This window comes from Nestor notabilis, unplaced genomic scaffold, assembly GCF_000696875.1.
Source record: "Nestor notabilis isolate BGI_N333 unplaced genomic scaffold, ASM69687v1 scaffold17241, whole genome shotgun sequence".
In the NCBI taxonomy this organism is placed as follows: domain Eukaryota; kingdom Metazoa; phylum Chordata; class Aves; order Psittaciformes; family Psittacidae; genus Nestor; species Nestor notabilis.
This window is the reverse complement of record NW_009914399.1, coordinates 21007-41877: the sequence shown is the minus strand read 5'-3', so window position 1 is coordinate 41877 and position 20871 is coordinate 21007. Positions and strand designations below refer to the sequence as shown.

Sequence of the window (20871 nt, the reverse complement as noted above, 5' to 3'; positions counted from 1 at the left end):
CCATGAGGGACGGCAGCCGGGAGCTGCGCCGCGGGAGCAGCCGGTGGTGCTGGAGCTCCTGGGGCCCACAGAGCTCACACTGGTTCTAACAGTCCCATATCCGAGAGCGCAGAACTGATTCCCATGGTGCGGATTCTCCCTGCCTGCGTACACGGATGAACGGTAGCTGAGCTTAGTGATGCCGTCGCTGCAGTGTGTGTCGATCTGTGTGGTATTGTATGGAATTACACACACGCGTTTGCTTTTTTGTCCTTGCATTACTACTTTTTTGAATTGTGAAGTCTGAGCAGAGCCTTTCGTGTGTCCCACTGCTGTAGTTTTGTACAAAAGGAGAAAAAAGAGAAAAACGTGTTTCCCCTCTGCAAAGCTTTGCCAGCTCTTCATTCACGATGATGTATCCGCAGCACACCCTGACACGCTACAGAAGCACCCAGCTGCAGATCAAGAGCCGCCTTGGAAAGAGATGCTCCTCACTCAGAAAGTTCGTAGTGCTGTTACTGCTGCACTCCATTCTGTTTGTGACAGCGGGGTTTGTAATGCTGCCTTACTAGCATGTGTATGTTATAGTGATCAGTTCTCTTTAAGTGGGGTTTAAATGAAAAACAGATGTTGGAGTGGTAGGGCAAAGGTATTTGGAGTATTTTGGCCACCTAAAAGAGTTTAGCCTCTTACTGTTTAGTTGAGTAGCCTGCATTTAAATGACTATTCTGTATATTAATGTAAATTGTAATTAATGTAAATATTTAAATGTAAAGGTGAGGGGAATAAATACACCTACTTGATGTTCTGCTTTCCCATTATTGGCTACTTGAGAAACTCGCTCTGCATTGGTGTAATCCTTGAAACGGGAACTGCCCCAGCCACGTGCCTGGATAAGGTCCTTTCTGCTTCTCTCTTGCTGAATGTATTCCTTTTGCAAGAAACATGTTTTCCACTGTAATATATAGTAGTATGCATACAATACTTGATGCTGGAGTCGTTCAGAAGTTGGATGGCTGAGTTTCGAACCGTTGGCTGTACTGGGATGTAGGGTAGAGCCGTGCTAGAGCAACTGCTCATCTGTAGAAGAGCAGGATAATCTCTGGATGCTCCGTTTGCCAACATGCCTTATTCTTGCTTGCCCTAAGAGAGCCAGATCCTCCCATGGGGCCTTTGCTGCTGTACTGCTAATGCTTCTCTTTATGGTACTGCCACTCTTCTTTTTCTTTTGTGGTTGAAGAGCAGGATGCACTGGGCAGTGATTTTTGAGGCTGCACTTTCACCATGTATTCATTGCCTGTTCTGGGAAGGAATTGTTTGTGCTTCAAAATGCCAGTGCAGGGTGTCTGTTTGGGACCTCACAGTTCACATTTAGGCTGTTGCAAGCCTGTTGTTGGAGCTTGGACATGGCTCAGGGGTTGCTCACTGCACGTTTTAAAGCTGTGATAGTACAGTTAAAATGTAACCTCTTCTTTCTCTACCATCAGCCACTCGGCATCTGAAGAAGCCTCTGGCTCTGACTCTGCAAGCCAGTCTGAAAGCGAGCAGGGCAGCGAGTCAAACAGCAGCTCGGAGTCCTCTGAAAGTCAGTCTGAATCTGAAAGTGAATCAATGGACTCGAAATCCCAGCAGACCCCTCCTGAAACCAAAGAAAAACCGGCCTCTAAGAAGGAAAGGATAGCAGATGTTAAGAAGGTATTGCCCCCGCTGCATAGCCGTGTTACCCCTGTGCGCACCATGAAGGGGCAGACAGCAGGACCTTAATGAAGCTGTCTTCAACTTCCCTGCCACTTTGCATGTTGACCAAACAGCCTCCAGCCTCTGCTGTCTCCAAGTCACTTACTGGCTGTTTAGTCTGTGTGCTTCTGCCCTGCTGGAGTCATCCTTGTGAGCAGGAATTGCACGTATTTGATGGGACAGTCCTTTGGTCACCAAATAGACAGTGATGGGGCTGAACTGGTGCGAATAAGGAGCAGGTGCCTGCCATTAATACATGACCCTGTCATTTCATCCTCTCCCTCTGTCTTTCCATTCCTCTCTCCTGTCTCTTCTCTCCCTCAGAAGCAGTTAAGCTTCCCTATGTGGTTCATAATCAGGAGAATGCTTGTCCAGGATTTGGGCCACTTTTGTTTTTTCTCATCTTTTCTCATCTCCTCTTTGAAAAAAGTAAAGAAAAAAGGAGAAGGAAAAAAGCTCCCCAGTGCAGAAGCTGTGCCTTGGATACCTGCTTTACCAAGGGATGGAGGCACCTGAGTAACCCAGTGTAGTGTGAGGTGAGGAAGAGGAGCCCAAATACCCATTTGGAGACAGAACTGGGTGAACTGAGTTTACTTGGAGGGAGGAAGATCAGGTTAGGTCAGATATTTTTTGTTTGTGGTGTTTAAGTGTCCTGTTGTTCTTAGCTGTAGCTTGCACTTTGCACAGCTGGCTGCAAGAGTGAGTTTTATGGAGAAAGTTGCTAAGTACATAAAGACTAAGAAGGAAGATCAGTGCTTTCAGCCTGTTCTCCGCATGTACCTGCTAGGGGGAAGTGAAGGGTTTTATTACCAGCTTCTCACAAATCTCTAGGCTGCTGATTCAGGTTGTGGGTGAATCTCCTGTGTTCAGACTGGCAAGGAGAAGGATGCATTTATAAGGCAGTTGTGGCAATGCAATATTCAAAGTCCTGTTTTATTGTTGGTAAGTTTTCTCTTCCTCTGTGGGCTTCTAACAGCATGTCCCTAACACTAAACATTAAAATCACTTTATGAGGGAGCACATCCAGACCCAGGGTGATAATTAGCATGATGAAACATGAAAAGGTCAGGGTGCCCTCTAATAAGAAAGCCTCTCCCTTCCTTAATTTCTCTGTTAATGGGTGTTTTCCTTAGCTAGCTCTAACCTGGGCGTGTTGATACCTGTTGTCCTTGAATAACCAACGCAATTAATCATTATATTGTTTATTTTGTATTTCTGTCTAGATACACCCATGAAGGTGAGGTTAATTTGCATTAGGTGCTGTTCACATTTGTCATAGGAGCTGATCCCTCATCCAAAACTTGTGCCATTTAAAAGATGAAAAGACAAGTTCCTCGAACACTTTGGGGAGTATTTTGAGTTCTTTCATGTCAGTTTCCCTCTGTACTCTCATGCCCAGCAGATACACACCTTCACCATCTGTCTGTTGCAGTGTTATCTTAATACTTCCATAACAGCAGAAAAGTTGCTGTCCTGCAGCCTGCAGTCCTGCATCTCCCAGTGTATTTTGATTTCTTTTTTGTGCCAGTGGCTTGCAGAGACTTTTGAGGACTGGAGACAAAGAGAGAAGCAGAAGGAGAGTGAACAGGTTTAGGAAACTGTAAGAGGATAAGCTGTGCTGAGGGAGAAGGGCATTGTTGGTGTAGGTGTTTGAGAGGCACGTTGGTGGTTTGTATCTGCCCTGTAAATCTTCTGGTGTCCTGTGTCACCAACACAGCTCTGCATTCACATCCCTCAGGGCATCAGTTCTTGTCTCCCCCTTCTCATCCTGTCCATCCAGCAAGAGCAAATGCATGATACACACAGTGTATTAAACTATTTAGGGCCTGGTTACGGCGAATAGAGCACAACTGTTCCCAGTGTCAGCTCTGCACGTCCACATGTCCAGTGCTGCCAAACCGCATTCGCATCAGTGCATTCAGGAGAAGGACTGGCAGCACCACCCTTTGCCTTACCAAAGGACAGGGTGTCCTGGTCCATTTGCCATCCAGCCGGGCCGCAGAATTCACTTCTGAAGTTGCTGCTGGTGATGTCTCGTCTCTGGACTCTTCAGGCAGCTGGTGGGGCTTTCCCTGTGGAAAGGAATTGTGGTGGAAGCTGTTAGCAGCAGCGGATTGTCCTTTTGAGTTGGTAGGTCCATTCATTCCACGTGCAAGGTGCTGCCTCCTTTACTTTCAGCACCGTTGCTTGCAGAGGCCTGACTGTCTCAATGCCCTGTCCTTCAGGGTGAGTGAGCTGGAAAGTAATTTGTACCCTGGTGGAAAGATGGACCGCTGTAAAGATAATACTGAGATGAAAGATGCTGCTTTAGAGTGTTGCCAAATACCCCAAAATAATCATAATCCTTTTCAGCCAGTGTTTTAAAGTGTTCATCTACTGGTTGCTACTTAATGGTTTTTTGTTGGTTTTTAAGAAAACATTGACCATCAAGCTTCTCTGAAGTGTCAGAAACAATTGGGGTGAAGCAGGCCTTCTGATGGTCTGTTTATTTTGCAGATGTGGGAAGAATATCCTGATGTTTATGGGGTTAGGAGGTCAAACCGAAGCAGACAAGAACCATCACGATTTAATATTAAAGATGAGGTAAGGAAAAAAAAAGGGTTGAGGGATCATTGAACATATAAAACCAAGCAAACACAAAGAGCGAAGGGAGGTCTCATCTGCATTGCCTTGTAAACATCGAGTTCTAGCTTGGTGCTTGGATGTTGGAGCTCATAGTTAAGGTCCCAGTCCTGCAGGTGGACCTGCTTGTCCTGAGATCTCTGGAGTCAGCGGGACAGACACTGGGCTGAGATCTGATTGCTGGAATGAGGTGTAATGCAAGTCATGTTCTGCTGTAGAAATGTCCTCGAGAGAATGAGTCTGTGTAAAAACAAAACCCAAACCAAACCACAACACAGATACCACCAGGAATAAAGGAAAGTTCCCAGAAACGCCTCATAACAACAAAACAGTCATTGTTGCCCATACTGGACTGGATCACACCAATAAATGCATTTGGGTGTGTTCAGTTTTATGAACTGTCACTTTAGTTGAATATTGGGGGGTCTTTTCTGCTTCAGTTGGAGGTGACAGCAGTCAGAGCCTGGCAGACAAACCTCATAGTTCCTTGTGCTTTTCTTCTGAGGCTGTAGAAATTAACTAGCACCTTCATTTGCATCTAAGAGGCTTTCTGCATAGAGCTTTCCATCAGCAAGGTCTTCAGGAAGGTTGAGTAGCTATAGCTGAGGGTAAAGAAAACCAGAGAGTGGCTTAGACTGGAAGCAGATCTTGGGGCATAGAGCCAGGTACAAACCATGTGGCTGGGAATGTGAAGATGAACCCGGTTTTCAGCAGAGCAGGAGCCCAGTGGTACTCTCTGATGGTCAGCTCAGGGTTTTGAGCTTCACCACCAAAATGCACATTTGGATGCTCAAGGGGTCCCGAGTTGCGCGGTGGGCGCAGGTCTCCAGCTTCTTGCTCTGATGTGTTATTGTTGAGCCTTGTGGCACCCCCAGTGCCCCCACCTGCACCTCCCCAGACTCCTGTGCTGGATGTCCCGCAGAGCAGCAGGTTAGGAGAGGGCTTTGGGCACATCATTGACGTAGCTTTTGTTTTCCTTTTCAAGTTCGGCAAAGCCCAGGCTCGCCGGCCACCTCTCTGTGCGATGCCGCGGCATGCACTGTGCTGGCGATGTCACACCCACCACAGACCTCCGCTGCAGACCCCAGTGCCCTCTTAGGGGCTCAGGTAAGTCCCATCTTTTTTTGTTTTACAATATTACGTGGTTTTGCAAATGTTGTTTTCTTTTTCAATATCTTTATTTCCTACTATTTAAGGTACGATAAAACTTCTTCAAATCTGAGATGTGAAAACTTTGCTATACCACAAAATATTGTAAAAAACAAAAAAAAAACAACCCATCCTCCAAATGATCCCATTGCCACCTTTGTGAAACAAAGCCAAAATTAACAAAATTGGACCGTCCCCTTCCCTTCTCTCTTCCCCGAAGCAACGCTGACTGGTCCCCATAGGGCAACTCCCATCTGCAGCAGAGTCCGATGGAGGGTGTGACGAGTCAGGAGCACAGTGCTGAGGCCTCGCAAAGAGCAGGAGGAGATGGAAAGTCTTGCTTTTGGAAGACCTAAACGCCAAGAGGGAGGAAATAGTCTAGCTCGAGCCTGCATGGTGCTGAGCACTCCCTGCCGCTGCTGGAGCTGGCAGAAACCCAAGGCGCTTGACACCTCTTAAGATTGCTTTTTACCTTTACAGGGTTAATCCTGTCACCAGTGACCTGCTCTTGTTGCTTGCTGCCTGGGACTTCCAGCACAGTGTCTAAGAGCTTGTAATTGCCTTCTTCCCTAACGCTTCTCTGCAGTATTAGCCAGCAGCATCGCCCAGGCAGCGTTGCAGGCGCAGAGCACAGAACAAGAATCAGCATCACACCTCCCTGCGGGCTGCCCCGTGACTCACCCTTGTCAGGGGACATGGTGTGGAGGTGGTTCAGGTTTTGGGGCACTGTTCCTTCACTAATTTGTGCTCTGAGGCCAGCAGTTTGGGTAGGGTTATTTCTGTGATAGAAATGATTGAGAGTGGCTGAAAGCTTTAACAGGGGGAAGCTTCTCCGTGGCAGGAGATTTTAAGATTGTAAGTTCTTAAATGAGATACGATCTTTCAACTCTGATTACTGCATCTGTAGCATCTGAGCACAAACGTTGTGTATTAGAGAGGGGATGGTACTTGGACAACCGTAGAGGAGAGGAAGATAAATTCTGAGAGATCCAGAAGAGAGAAACTAGGATGAAGACTGAGAATAAGAAAGAAATTAAGAAGAACTGGGGAAGGGAATCTGCATGTAGTAATAAAAGGAAAGGGAAGTACGAACATGGGAGACGGAACAAAAACCAGCACGGAAATGAGCACGGTGAGAGTAAATGTCACTGTGTTATTAATGAGGTGGAGCATAAGGGGTTTTCCTGTTTGGTTTGCTTTCTGGCTGTACGACTCGGTGCCTGCAGTGGGAGGACAGCAGCCCCCATGCCCCCAGAAGGGCTTTTCCATTCTAAGTTTCTGTGCTGCGTTCACCCTCTTCACTGTGAGGGGGTGAGGCAATGGAACAGAGTGGTTATGGCTGCCCCATCCCTGGCAGTGTTCAAGGCCAGGCTGGACACAGGGGCTTGGAGCAACCTGCTCTAGTGGAAGGGGTCCCATGGCAGGGGGTGGAACCGGATGAGCTTTAAGGTCTCTTCCAACCCATTCTGTGAATTTGTAATTGCCTTCTGGGAACTGCTTGTAGGCCTTTGGGCACGTTGTGTAGGTCTCTGAGCTGCAACCAGGGGGGATAAATAACTTGTTACTGATACAGAGACATGGGCTGAAAGATCAGGAAGCGAAAGCAGGGTTTTGCATAGGGGTACAGAGCAGCTCTGGGGACTAGAGCTGTCTCCAGGAATAAGAGCAGATGTGAGGTTTTTAGTAAAAATAGTACTTGCCCATGCATTTTCTTTGCAGTTAATAAATCAGCTTTAGGTTTCAGCTGGAGGATGAGAGACATGCAGAGCCAGGTGCCTTTCTGAGTGGTCTGGGGCAGCTGAGAAATAAATGTGGCCAAAACAGGCAGACTCTTTTGAGTATAAAAAGGACAGTTTCGGATTGGAATTAGTAATAAATCACATGGTGCATCTTTTCTGTGAGAGAGAGGCCACAAGTCACGCACCAGAGCGTTCCCAAAATACAACTGGTTTCATCATTGAAGAAAAATGGTGCTCATCGGCATTTTGATCAGTGTTTTGCCTTGTATTTTCTAAAAGTTCTAATAGTCTCAGTGCCACTGGGAAAGAGAGTTTCAGCAGAGGTAAGAAAATTAACCTGGTGAGCTGAGGTCCTCCAGCTTTTCTGGAGCCTCTGAGAAGCCTGCAACGAGCAAATCCTCACTTTGCCTTTAGTCTGAAATGTTTCTTGCCTCTGTTTAAGCAAGTCTTCACCTCTCCTAGTAGGCAGCATGAGCTGAAGATGCTCACCTGGACCATGCCAATGGCCTTGAGTCTCCATTTCTCCTGCCCTGGGCTAGTGGTGAGGACACTCATGGACAATCTGTAAGAGCAGTTTAAAGCTGCTGCTGCTGCATTGCCTTGCTTGGTGCTGTGTATGGAGCTTCATTATGTTTTGTGTTATGTGGCTCCACAGCAAAATGCAGCATAATTAATCAATAAAAGTGTGTGCACTTTGTGTGCAGGGAGAGAGAATGAATTAGATGGGAGGAGTCAGAGGGAAGGCTGATCCCTTCAGCTGGAAAGCAACTTGTAAGTGGGCAGTTCCTGGCCCGGTTGGAAGTGGTGGTGCAGGAGTAAGTTGGGCACGTTTGTAGTGTTTGGAAGGGAAAGAGGGAACTAGGGAAGGCAAGTCATCTTTCCCTCGGCCACAGCAGCAGCACCGCAGAGGGGCAGCCTGTGCCCACCAGGGTTCTGGGGCTCTGAGAGGGAGCCATGTGCCCCCAGCATCTCTTGCTGGGCTGACAAAAGCCCTGGTGGGGACTGGGGGTGGATTTCGTCATCTCAGCATGTGTCACGCAGGGAGGTGATGTTACTGCAGATCAGGCTGCATGTGATTTCCCAACTGGTCTGCTTCCTGGTGATGGTGAGTGGCAGGCTGGAGGGCAGGCAGCACCTCGGGTCATGGTCTGGACCTGGCATGCTCCCAGCTTGCTGATTATCCTCTACATGTCCTTAACCAGCCAGAGCCTGTGGGTTGATGCTGATAATGGGGTGTTACAAGCACAAGCTCTGAGCTTGCATAGTCCAGGGCAGAGGTGTAAATCTCACCCTTGGGATGATTCAGTCAAGTCAGCATAGTGTTTTGTGGCTGAGTCCTGAAATGTGGATTTATGCAGAATTAAGAGATTGCTAAAATGTGATTCTGCTTTAAGAAATAAATACTTATTATTGTTTTCTGTATAAAATGGTAAAAGGAGCTTTCAGGCAGGGGCTGGAGCCTGGCACCCCAGGTCAGGATGCAGGGAGGAGTTAGTGAGATGGGCGGTAGGCGAGGCTGAGTCACTGCCATGGGGCTGCAGGCACCCGGACAGGGAGGATGTGGGAGCACAAGGCAGGCACATGACTCAGGCTGGGGACTGGCTGTGTCAGAGGAGATGGAGCTGGGCTTGACACGCATCCAGAAAAGACAGTGGTGCCTTTGAAAGACGTAACCGAAGGCGGCTGAATTGCAGTCACAAGTTAGAGTTTTTCAAGGCAGGAGGAGGTGTGTGAGGAAAAGACAAGTCATTAAGAGATTAGCAAGAGATTTGGAGAGGCAGGCACGGAGCAGGGTGGGGGAGAGGCATTAGGAAGATGGACACCAGAAACTTGGCCAAAAAGTGGAGTTAGTTTCAAAGAGCCAGCGGTTGTTTTCTCCAGATCTGGTCTTCTCTGACACACAGTAGGAAAAAGATCCACCTCTCTTGTGGCTTGCCAAAAGACTGAGAAGAGTAAATGTGCATTGAGGGGCAGCTCTCAAAAACCATGTCAGCAGTGGAATGGCAGAGCAGCACTCTTCAGAAAGGGGATAGGAGATTAAAAGAGAAACAGAAAATGGAGGGCTTTTGAAGTTCACTTATCTAAACTGAAATCTGGAATGGCTGGCTTATGTTGCAAGGGTAGGTAGGGCTGTCCCTGGGGTTTGCAAGTCGCTTGCTTCCTGGATGCTAGGTCAGTGAGATAGGTTTCGTGCTGGGAATGGGTGGATGAACATATGTTTGTAGTTAGATATGGCGCAAAAGGTGGTGCTGTGTCACATGTAAATCTGACACCCAAGCACAGTGGAATTCAGCAAAGCTCTTGGTCTAACGTAGCATCCAGTATTCAGTGTATCTTAATGGAAACACTGGTAACAGTGAGAGGGGAATCTCTGTTGGTGGAAGGGAAGCTGGAAAATGGAAATACAGGATGCAGAAAGCAAGCAGAGGGGTGAGCCATGGTCCCCCAGAGCCTCGACTTTACATATTGCGGCTCACACCTTCTCACTAAATCCTTGTTTGGACAGCTCTTGGCTGTGAGCTTTGCTGGCTGTATCCAGCGGAGGGGGTGCACCAGGAGATGCCTGTGGTGATGGACAGACACTTCCTAGTGCGAAAGCTGAATACAGTGGCAAAAAGCAGTTTGAAGCTATTTGTTGTGTGTAAATCAAGCAATATTGGAGGCTACTTTTATCATTTTAATACTCCTTTAGAAATCTCACATTGGTTTCTTCAGTTTCCTCTCTGCCAACTTGTGTTTTCTGGGGCAAGTGTATGCGGAGTCATGTGTTGGTTGAGGGTGTTATTTGTGTGATAATCGGCTTTTATGGTTGAGTAGTTTTTGATGAAAATTGGGTCGTGCACAACCAGCCTAAAGATTATTTTTTTTTTTTTTAGCTATTTTGGTCTGTAGGAGTTAATGACACCTGCATTTAAAATAGTACAGCAAGTAGTGAGAATACCTCTAGATACGTTCAACCAGAGAGAACTCAGTGCTGGAGAGTGGAGGATTAGAAGGAAGGAAAGCAGCAGGACATGGCTCTGACCCAGTCAGGTCCTCAGCAAGTTTTGCTGTGGGAGAAAACAGGAAAGCAAGGACACTCTTGTGATGAGAGTATTGTCTTCTTAGGAGACTTTCCTTCCTTATAAGAAGTTTCTCTAATGAAGGCAGAGATCATAATGTATTTGTAGCTGTGAAAGTCTTTGCAGCCACAGAAACACCTCTAAATCTTGCAGGATCCCTGCTCAAATGGCAAGTATGGGCACTTAGGAAAGTACAATCAGCCCCTGCACTTTCAGTTAAAGACCTGGTCAAACAGCTGAGCCTTAGCACTGTGGCAGGCCCTGAAAGCACTGTCCAGAAAGCACTAAGTCATGTTGCTGCCTGAATCTCGAGCTCCAGGCAGGAGTGATGCTCACTCTGCAACACAGGCAGAGGTGGCAGCAGCTGAGCTCCCCTTGGGCATGTTTTGCCTCCAGCATCTAGGCAGTGCAAGGTTTGGAGGGTTAAATTCATCCCATGGTAATCCATGGGGTATCACACACGCTGCACATCTGCTAGGAAGGCACATGAAGGTTGCTTGAGGGGTAGGTGGGTCGCAGCTTCACACATCCTGAGCTCAGGGACTCCAGGACAGATGTTCAGAGCTCTCCAGCTCCTTTCTGGAGCATCCTTGAGGAGACAATGCAGAGTGAAGCCTACAACCTGATTTTCTTTCTTTTCAATTAAAGGCAAGTAGTGAATCTGAAAATGAGAGCCCAAAAAGAAGAGGCCAGAAGCAGATGAAAAGAACGTAAGTTTCTAGGGAAAGGGTTTTGGATGGTGGTACTTTGTTTGGCTGTATTTTCCAGTTGTTTGGTAGGTGGTGTCAACATGGAAAGCTTGCAAAATATTTAATATTTCCAGTAATAATACTTTGGGTGACTGAAATCGAAGCATGAATGTGGAGCTGTGGATGGGTGCAATGTCCCAACTTCTCTTTGGTTTATATTTTCCCACTTTGCCTGTGATGGAATCTGAACAAGCCGGGTTTGCTCTGTTGTCAGTCTGTCACTGCTCCGTCAGGTTACTTGTTCTCCTGCAGAGAGAATAACTACTTAAAGTGTACTTAATGATAACATACTTAAAAGTAAGTTAATCCCTTTTCCCCCCACCTCTTTGATTAACAGAATAAAATGACAAATTCTTATCCCCCTTCTATTATAACGTTTGCTAAAACAAAAGAACTTCCATAAAGGCTATTTTTGAATGCCTGATTACCATAACTGAGTCCACTTACAGTTATATTTCGGAGCCTTTTCCCATCTAATAAGTTCTTTTTAGCTTTTCCAAAGATTAAAGCAAGCCTGCTAGAGAAAACATAAACACAGCCTCATCATCCTGCTCCCTTTCTTCTATCTGTTAAGTTTTCATTTAGTTGTACACATCAATGCAGGAGGGAAGGTAACCGAGGGCAGGGAGGATTGTGGTAGTATGGACCTCTCCTGGGCGAGGGGAATAATCCCTGGGGACTCTCCTTGGAGAAAAGAGGGGCTCCTTCAGAGGGGATTTTGGAGCTGCTCTCAATTGCCCACAGATAATGGGGCTTCCTTCCACTAGTGGTGTGGTGTGATTTACCTTCACACTTGGAAACTTGAATTGCCTGAGTTTAGATGGCAGGAGGGTTCTTCCTCCATTTCCCAGGCTCCAAGGAGATCATGTAACTGTGTGTGCTGTGGCTCCTGCTCTGTAAGTGGAAAAAAAAGAGCACTTCCCTTAAGACTTTTCCAGCTCATTTCAGGAACGCAGAAATGGAAAAGAAAACCAAATGAATTGGAGCACTTGCCCACCCAGTTGTAAGAAGTGCAGCTCTGCCACAGGCACTTGTAGGATGTGTTAAGAGCCACCCTCACTCAAGATGCGCTGCCACTATGTGAACCAAAACCTCAGTGACTGAGGTCTCTTCCTGAAATTCCCCCTGCATTGCACTCAACAACCAAGAGCACAACTTGAGCTTTTACTCAGAACGATGACCTGCTAGTGTTAACCTTGATGGCTTGGATGTCTGCTTAGCCAGTGCTTGTGTTGAAATACGATTGCCCTTCTTGACCTGTGTTTCTGACCATAGAAACAAATGGAAAAGAGTTATCTCTGGTGAAGAAGAGGATGAAGATGGAGGGGAGCAAGGCAGCAGTGGAGAGAGTGAGCCTGAACAGAAGAAAATTAAAGCAAGAAGACCTGCCCAAAGGAGGTAAGGAGTGGTTGGTTCAGTCTGTCTCTTTCTGCATAAGTCTTGTCTGCCTCTGCTAGGTGGAGGTAGTCTCTGTTTTTTACCCATGTTTACCACCTACTAAACCTAGGACTTAGTTACTCTCTTGTCTGCCCATTTCATGCTCCTGTAGTGATGCAGTGGGTTCCATGGTAATTAGAGCAGACTAAATCCCTAGGAGTCTAGTATTTGAGATTCATGCTTTCTTAAAGACTTGCCAAAATGGATGTTTCATAAACCATTCTGTTTTTTTAATTCTTCTTATAGAACAGTGACCAAAACCAGTGTTAAAAAGACTTACAAACCACAGCGTGGAAAGAAGAGAAAGAAACCAGACTCCTCTGAAGATGATGATGATGATGAAGATGATGAGACCCCCAAGAGGCAAACTCGACGAAGAGCAGCCAAAAATGTCAGGTATCAAGAAGTGTGGGGTTGCTTGATGATGAGAGGTGGCTGGCTGGGGATAAGGGGGCCTCAGAGGTCCTTGACTCCCTGTGTGATCCTGCAGGGACCCTGCTCTGCCCTGCAGGTATCTGTTAGCTGAGATGGGGTTGTTTTGGCACGTTCATGCTGGGAACATCTGACTTCACTTTACCTTGTTTTGCCATCTATAAAGAGGGAATATTTACCTGTCCCTCTTAGAGAAATGTGAGGAGGTTTGCATAATATTTCTAAAGCACTCTCAGGTGAGATTAAGAGTTGCAAATAATAGATTAAAATGAGTAAAAGGGAGCAGCTGTGCTAGATTGGACCAATTGTCTGAGAGTGGCTGCTGGGTGATGCCTTGGGACAGAGTATTGAGGCACGGTGGAGGTAAAGCATTATCCATTCCCCAATGTACCTTCTCACCTTTTGGCAGTCCTCATAAGAGACCTGCAAAGAGCCACCGGAGGAATACTTTCTGGTGGTTAAATGTTCATCAGAGATGACAAGTGTAGTCCCTAGGGCAGTGTAGGCACCCATGCAGCCTTTTGATGCTCTGCAGCCTCTAATATTAAACATGAAATAATCTTTCACTGAATGGAGGAGGCTGCAGGGATTGTTCCACCTCCTTATGAAATACCTGGTATGAGCCATCATCAGAAAAACTACATGGACAAGACAATTAATCTGATAAAGTGTCTTGGGGGAAAACACTGAATATCTAACTTAAGAAATGCATGTGCTGAACATGCACTGAACTGCAGGATGAATGCTGGAGAAGGCTTGCTCTGGTCTCTGCCATTCTGTGTGTTTCTGGGCTGGGAAGAGTCAAGAGTTTTTTAATCAGTTTGGTTTTTTTCTCGTTCAGTTACAAAGAAGATGATGATTTTGAGACGGATTCTGATGACCTGATAGAGATGACTGTGGAAGGAGCTGATGAGCAGCAAGACAACTGTGAAACTATTGAGAAAGTCTTGGACATCAGGCTTGGAAAGAAAGGAGGTGTGTAGTTCTGGAAAAATCCTTTGTTTCTGATGTCCATCACGTGCACTCCCAGTTGGTGCAGTGCTTTGGCACCTTCAGAGTGTGGGGCCAAGGGTGTTGTTTCAGTGCTCTTCAGCCTTTCCTCTATGCCATTTATTTATGTCTTCTAAGCAGCTTTTGTAAAATCTGGTATTGAAAACCCTAATAGGTCAAGTTTGTGTGTTTTATGTGCTTGGCAACTTTCATTTAGTGTGCACAGATTTTAAGACTCAGTTATTGTTCTCCAGTTCTTGCTTTTCTCTTCTTTGAAGTAGAAAATAGATCTTCCAGTAGAGTCATTTTTCACAGCCCCATTGACAAAACAATAATGAAAATGAAGCCTATGTTTTGTTCTCATAGCCTTGCAAGAGTGGTTTTGTGAAGCTGAATGGTTGTAAGTGTTTTCAAGAGACCTTTGAATTATACTTGAAGAAAAGGCATTTATGACAGATTTATAAAGGTTCTGTATGGAAGACTTTTGTGTGCCTGTCTCACTGGGCTGCAGAATGTGCAGGATATTCTTTGTGCTGTCACAAAAGATGTATTGGAAAAATAAGCTTCTGCCCTAATTCAGTTCATGTCCAGTGCTTGATAACAAAGGTACCAACTGCAGCCTGATTCCTTTTGCAGCCATTGGTGCTTCCACTACAGTGTATGCAACTGAAGCTAATGGTAACCCAAGTGCTGACTTTGATCCTGAAAAGGATGAGGGAGAAGTTCAGTACCTGATCAAATGGAAAGGCTGGTCATACATCCATAGCACGTGGGAGAGTGATGAGTCCCTGCAACAGCAGAAAGTGAAGGGCCTGAAAAAGCTAGAGAACTTCAAGAAAAAAGAGGAGGAGATCAAGCAATGGTATGCTCTACTTCAGCCTTGGGCCTTTCTCTCTTTAGCCAGAGGTTTTTGCAGAGTCATGTCTGAAAACATTTGATTTCTTCTTGCAAAGCATGTTGAAAACAGCAAGTGTTTTCAGTGCACAGCACTCACTGCTCTCTGAACATCTCCCCTCACAGAGAAGATGTCTGTGGCTGTGGTGTTGAAAGATAGAGGAAGAGGCATGAAATGCACAATATTACCACTTCCCAGGCTTGAGAATTGGGGTAGTTGACAACAAATAAACAGTGCACAGATTCCCCTGGCCCAGGAGGGCTTGCAGCCTCAGTAACCCTTGTTCATTATGGGCTTGTTTGTATGAAAGTTTTTGCATCATTTTATATCTGATGTTCCCATGAACTTTAAGGGGAGCTATGATGTGTTTCTGAAGGGATAAAAGTGGAGTAGCAGCTCCCATCTCAATTTGACTCTGGTTTTGAGACTGATTCTTGCAGCAGAATAAGGCATCATTTAACAGGGAGACAGTATGAATGTCTGTGACGTTTGCTTCTCAGTAATGATCTGTCATTATAGGAAGCTTTAAAAAACACTTCAATATAAGCAGCAGTCTGCTTCAGTGACTGACAGAACCATATAGCAAAGTACAATATCTCTATGGGGCCTTCATGAGCATTGCGACAGAAGCATTACAGTGGCTTTTTGTGTTGGATCTTTTTGCATCTAGGCTGGGCAAGGTATCACCTGAAGATGTGGAATATTTCAACTGCCAACAGGAGCTGGCTTCTGAGCTGAACAAACAGTATCAGATAGTGGAGAGAGTGATAGGTAAGTGAACCCAACACTTCTGTGAAGGGGTGAAGTAAGAGTGGAACTTTCATCTCTAGTGGCAGCAGCGTGAGTGCATGGCTCTCTCTTCAGTATCTCTGGAGAAAAAAATAGGTGTGAAGTGTATTTCAGTGCCTGAAATGCAGCGATTTGAACAGCAGCAATTCCAAGTTTACGGATCTGTATTTACAAGCAACACGAATCAATCACTCTCATTGCCTGGAGTATGGGATGATACACTAGTTCCCAGGGGGATGTTCGGGTTGCTGCTGCTGGAGTTCTTTGATTTCAGCCCTTTGGATGCAAGGTGTTTGCATCAACAGCAGCAGTAGAGGCCTGGCTGTTGTGAGCACCACTTCCTGCAATGTGGTTGAGGATGTGGTTAGGCTGCGAGGCAGCTGAGGGGTTAGATTTTCATGATTACATATTGAAAATGATAACAGGACTTACTGAGCACTTCAGTAATATTACAGTCATGTCAGCTGGATGTGCAATTGCTTTGGGAATTGTCTTGGAGAGCTGTTTAACCTACAATTGCTGTACAAGCTGTGGGGTGTGTGGCAGTGACAGCCTGTCTGCCCTGCTCCCTCTGCTGGCTGCCAGCACTCCAAAGCATTCCTTCCCTTCTGTCTTCAACCACAGCTGTGAAGACCAGCAAGACCACAACGGGACATTCAGAACTGCCAGGTAAAAGAGCATGTTTTGGTCCCTCTAGACTTCTCCTGCTAACCAAGACCTGTGTTGTGGTTGTCCGGGTAGTTGAGACTGCCCCTGGGAACACCACTTGTGGTTGAGCCGCACAACCACAGTAGCTGAGGTTTGGGGTTTTATGCGTCTTTTGCAGCAAGCAGTCGAAAAACATCCTCAAATGACCCTGAATACCTGTGTAAGTGGATGGGGCTGCCCTATGCTGAGTGCAGCTGGGAGGATGAGGCACTGATCAGCAAGAAATTCCAGCACTGTATCGACAGCTTCAACAACCGTAACAACTCCAAAACCATTCCCACCCGGGACTGCAAGGTTTGCTCCCGTCTCTTCTCTCCTCCTGCTGGGTTTCTTCAGGCTGGGTGATGACACAAGCAGTGAGAATGTGAAGTTTTTGTCAGGATAAATGTCAGAGAACATTTTCCCATCCTCCCACCAGTGTTTGAATGGTTGTTTGCTCTTCTTGTATTGTACTTTAAGGCAGAGATGTGAACTCCTTTTAGTTTCCTTTACTCCGTGTACAGTGAGAATGTTATGCCCCCCTGGGGAGTGGGAGGCTTAATGAATCTTTGCAGAGTGCTTCCTCCTTAGAAGGAGCTGCAGCAGAAATGCAGAGGTTTGATATCAGTTGGATGAAAAAACATCATAGCTGAGGGAAGAGGAAACCTGCAAGATGCTGCTACCATGGAGGGATGGGAATAATGGGAGAAAACCCAAAAGAGGACAGAAAAGAAGGTGGTGCTTGTGCCATCTCCTGTGCATTGTGTACAGCTTACTGCACTTGGGGGGACTCAGTGCTGGGCATCAGAACCAGAGGGCAGCAGGGAAAACAGCACTGCGGAGCGGTTATCCGAACTGCAGACATAAGCACTGGCTTAGGAAAATGTGGACAGACTTTAACCAACGAAGAGAGACACATTCTTTGCAGAATTCATAGGTTTCATTGCTGAACACTGAGCCTTACTTGAGTGTCTTTCTCAGGTATTGAAGCAGAGACCGAGGTTTGTTGCCTTGAAGAAACAGCCCTCTTACACTGGTGGTGAGAACCTGGAGCTGCGCGATTACCAGCTGGAGGGCCTCAACTGGCTCGCTCACTCCTGGTGCAAGTACGTACACGTCCTGGGTTTGTGACTCCTGGTTCTTGTCCCTGTGGAATCTGGCCCTCTTGTCTTCAAGTGAGGTCTGCACCCGGCCTCCTCCTGCAGCGTGAAGGATTTCAAATGTTACCATTGCAGACACTGCAAGCAGGAACTGTCTAAATCATGAACTTCAGAAACCTTATGTGAAAACAAAACCCATTTTCCCTGTCTGGGCCTGTTCACAGGCTGGACTTGGCTGTTGTGTGAGCCTACTGCATATGAGCCCTCAGTTTCCATTGCCTTAACTGAAGAAAACTCATGGCTCAGCATGCTTACATACTTGAAGTCTTTGAGAAATACCCTTCTGAAATTAGGCTACTGACTCCCCGCTTCCTTTGCCTCTGTCCTCGTTTGCCAGTTTGGATTCATCACAATGTGTTCCTAACATGGCAAGCTACAGTGCCATGTACAGTCTGGATGTCCCTGGGATCCACTTGGAAGTGTTAAGATAAACGTTTCTGCACTGCCCCCTTCCTGTTCTTGTTGTGGATTGCTATTCATGCTGCTGCACAGTAAACTAGTAGTGGTGGAAAAAGGCCCTCACAGGGCATATATGTTTGTTCTCTGCCCTCTCAGGAACAACAGCGTGATCCTGGCTGATGAAATGGGACTTGGCAAGACGATTCAGACAATATCATTCCTGTCGTACCTCTTCCATCAGCACCAGCTCTATGGCCCTTTCCTGTTGGTGGTGCCCTTGTCCACTCTCACCTCGTGGCAGAGAGAGTTTGAAGTGTGGGCACCTGAGATAAACGTGGTGGTTTACATCGGAGACCTCATGAGCAGGAACATGGTATGGAATGAGGAGTGTGAGGTTGGGTGGAAACACTGGGTGCAACGCAGCAGCTTCTGTGTAACCTGTGACACATTCTGCTGAGGAGGCTGGTGGATAGTACCAGCAGATGGAACTCGTGTTAGCAGAGCACTTGGATGTAATTCACTGCTGCAGGGCCTTTTCTACCTTATTTCCCCTCTTAGAGTGAGCACAGGAGTACTGGCTTTTCTCAGGGAGTCTGGAAACCGCTACTGTGGTGGGCTGAGAACTGCTGCAGTAAGGAGTATAGCAGTGTAAAAATGCTTGTGTCCTCTGTTGTGCATTATTCAGACAGCACAGCACGCACCCCAGTGTTGTGAGTCTCGTCATGATGAGATGATGCATTCATTTGGCAGATGAGGGTAATGTCACAACAGCAAACTGTTTGACCTTGTTTTGTTACCTGTGCAAGAGCCATGTGTGCACCAAAAGAAGCTGCTTCTTGGGCACCCTGAGCTCATCAAATGGCACCTTGAACAACAGGAGTTTGGACTTGGTGGAAACCTCTGGCTATAGCGACACTGAATAATGATTATTAACCCTTTCCTTTTCCTTTCCCTATAACATTGGTGGAAGTTAACATTTGTCTCCTCTCGCAGATACGGGAATATGAGTGGATCCACTCTCAGTCTAAAAGGTTGAAATTCAATGCACTTATCACAACATATGAGATCCTCCTCAAGGATAAGGTGGGTAATGGTCCAAAGATGGTTTTATTTAGGCTTTCTTGTGCTTGCAAAGGGTACAGCCAGCCCCCAGCTATTGGATGTCATCTCCCACTGTCCTCTGTGGTGATGGAGAACGTATAGCTACTGTTTGCTTTTGCATGGAGAGAGGAAGGAGTAGAGGGCTGGGGGAGGGACTGTGCTTTCTGGGTAAGGCAAAGGTGGATGAAAATAGGTATACTTGCTGAAAGAGTATTCCCATATGGCAGGAGTGCTGCACAGCATGGATGAGTTTCACCTTTCCTTCCTGGGGAGAACAACCTAGTGTAGGCATCTTGGTCCCCATATTTTGTTAACAAGAAACTCTTCTGAGCCCCACTCCTTTGATGGTGGGTCCAGCACCAGGGCTGGGGAGGACATCCTGGAAAGCGCACACTGCAGTGCTTTCTGGCCATGGAGAGAGAGGTGTATGCAAGGTGGTGGCACTTGTCTGACCCAGCATCTCCTTGGGACCTGTTTGTTTTATTTCTTCTCCTCCAGGCTGTTTTGGGAAGTATTAACTGGGCCTTTCTAGGCGTGGATGAAGCCCATCGGTTGAAAAACGATGACTCTCTGCTGTACAAAACACTGATTGATTTCAAGTCCAACCACAGGCTGCTGATCACCGGCACCCCACTTCAAAATTCCCTCAAAGAACTCTGGTCCCTGCTGCATTTCATCATGCCAGAGAAGTAAGCGTCCTTCACAACATACCTCTGTGTCTATTCCTGTCTGTTAAACAGATTTGAGGGAGCACAGAGTGGCATAAATCCCTGAATTAAACTCTGCAGTTAATGCAGTGAAGGGGGAACAAACATGGGTGGTGAAGATCAGAGGGTAAATGAGTAATACAAGGAGTATTTCTGGAGGCAAAGTGGATGAGGAAACCTAATCCCTGCCTTTCAAACCTGTCTGCTGTTTTAGAGGCACCTCTAAAAAGCTAAACTCGTTTTAAGCAATCGTCTCAACCATTTCTGAGGTTTCCAGTAGATTAGGGCTCAGCCACCCTCCCCAACCACATTATGTTTGACTGCAGAAAGAGCTGTCCCCCAAGTTCTTTTTGTTGGATCATAGGAAGAGTGAAAGAAAGATTTGAGATCTCCCAAGTGGAGGAGAAGAGATTTCAAAGGAGCTGTTACAGGAAGCAGCAATCCAGAGCCTTCAGAGCAGTGTAAATCATAGTGCAGTTGTCAAAGCCCTGCCTGGGGGAGGGTGGTGTTGAAAGTTCAGAAACTGCTGCCAGGTGAATGTCAGCAGGAGACAGGGGAGCAGAATACTGGAAAACCTGGGCTTCTGGATCCTGGGAGTCAGCATGGAGCTCAAAGATAAGATGCAAGGAAGGCACCTAAGTGCAGAGAGCTTTGAGCTTTGCTGCTAACCTGTTTAGTTAGCCAGAGCAGAGTGAACCTTTCATCCTCCACTGTATCTCCGTTAAGTTGATGCTTTCCTGTCTTGTGCAGCAGGAGCATATTCAATAGATGCTGTTTGGTGTGATAAAAGGTATTCTGACCCCTCTTTCCTCCTTGTTTCTGTTGGTAGGTTTGAGTTCTGGGAGGATTTTGAAGAGGATCATGGGAAGGGTAGAGAGAATGGCTACCAGAGCCTTCACAAGGTCCTGGAGCCGTTTCTGCTACGCAGAGTGAAGAAGGATGTGGAGAAATCGCTGCCAGCCAAAGTGGAGCAGATCCTCCGGGTGGAAATGTCTGCTTTGCAGAAACAGTATTACAAGTGAGTCGTTGCTTAAGCTACTGGGAGTGCAGTAGAAATGGGCACGTTGTTCTGTGTGCCTTGGGAATGTGTTTCAGTATCCCATGTCCTTCGAATGCAGTGTGACAGCCATCACATGTAGTACCAGGAGCTTCCCAGGAGGAAGCTGAAGTAGGGTAGTTGGTATCTTTCCTTCTAAAAAAGCCCCTCCAGACCACTGGAGATGCTTTCGCAGTGATC

The 20871-nt window shown here is 46.5% G+C and overlaps 1 protein-coding gene across 1 annotated transcript in view; it reads left to right on the top strand.

Annotated features, from left to right (window-relative positions):
- Positions 1-1466: 1466 nt before the first annotated feature.
- The window catches only part of CHD2 (chromodomain helicase DNA binding protein 2), a gene marked incomplete at its 5' end in the record, with an annotated part of 36201 nt that continues 16796 nt past the window's right edge, over positions 1467-20871 (top strand). The window contains 15 exons of the mRNA XM_010023644.1: positions 1467-1674; positions 4213-4299; positions 10937-10998; positions 12313-12435; positions 12721-12870; positions 13748-13881; positions 14533-14758; positions 15462-15562; positions 16205-16249; positions 16407-16582; positions 17249-17373; positions 17983-18199; positions 18820-18909; positions 19426-19616; positions 20464-20652. Coding sequence (XP_010021946.1) covers positions 1467-1674; positions 4213-4299; positions 10937-10998; positions 12313-12435; positions 12721-12870; positions 13748-13881; positions 14533-14758; positions 15462-15562; positions 16205-16249; positions 16407-16582; positions 17249-17373; positions 17983-18199; positions 18820-18909; positions 19426-19616; positions 20464-20652 — 2124 coding nt within the window. The remainder of the gene's footprint in view (positions 1675-4212; positions 4300-10936; positions 10999-12312; positions 12436-12720; positions 12871-13747; positions 13882-14532; positions 14759-15461; positions 15563-16204; positions 16250-16406; positions 16583-17248; positions 17374-17982; positions 18200-18819; positions 18910-19425; positions 19617-20463; positions 20653-20871) is intronic.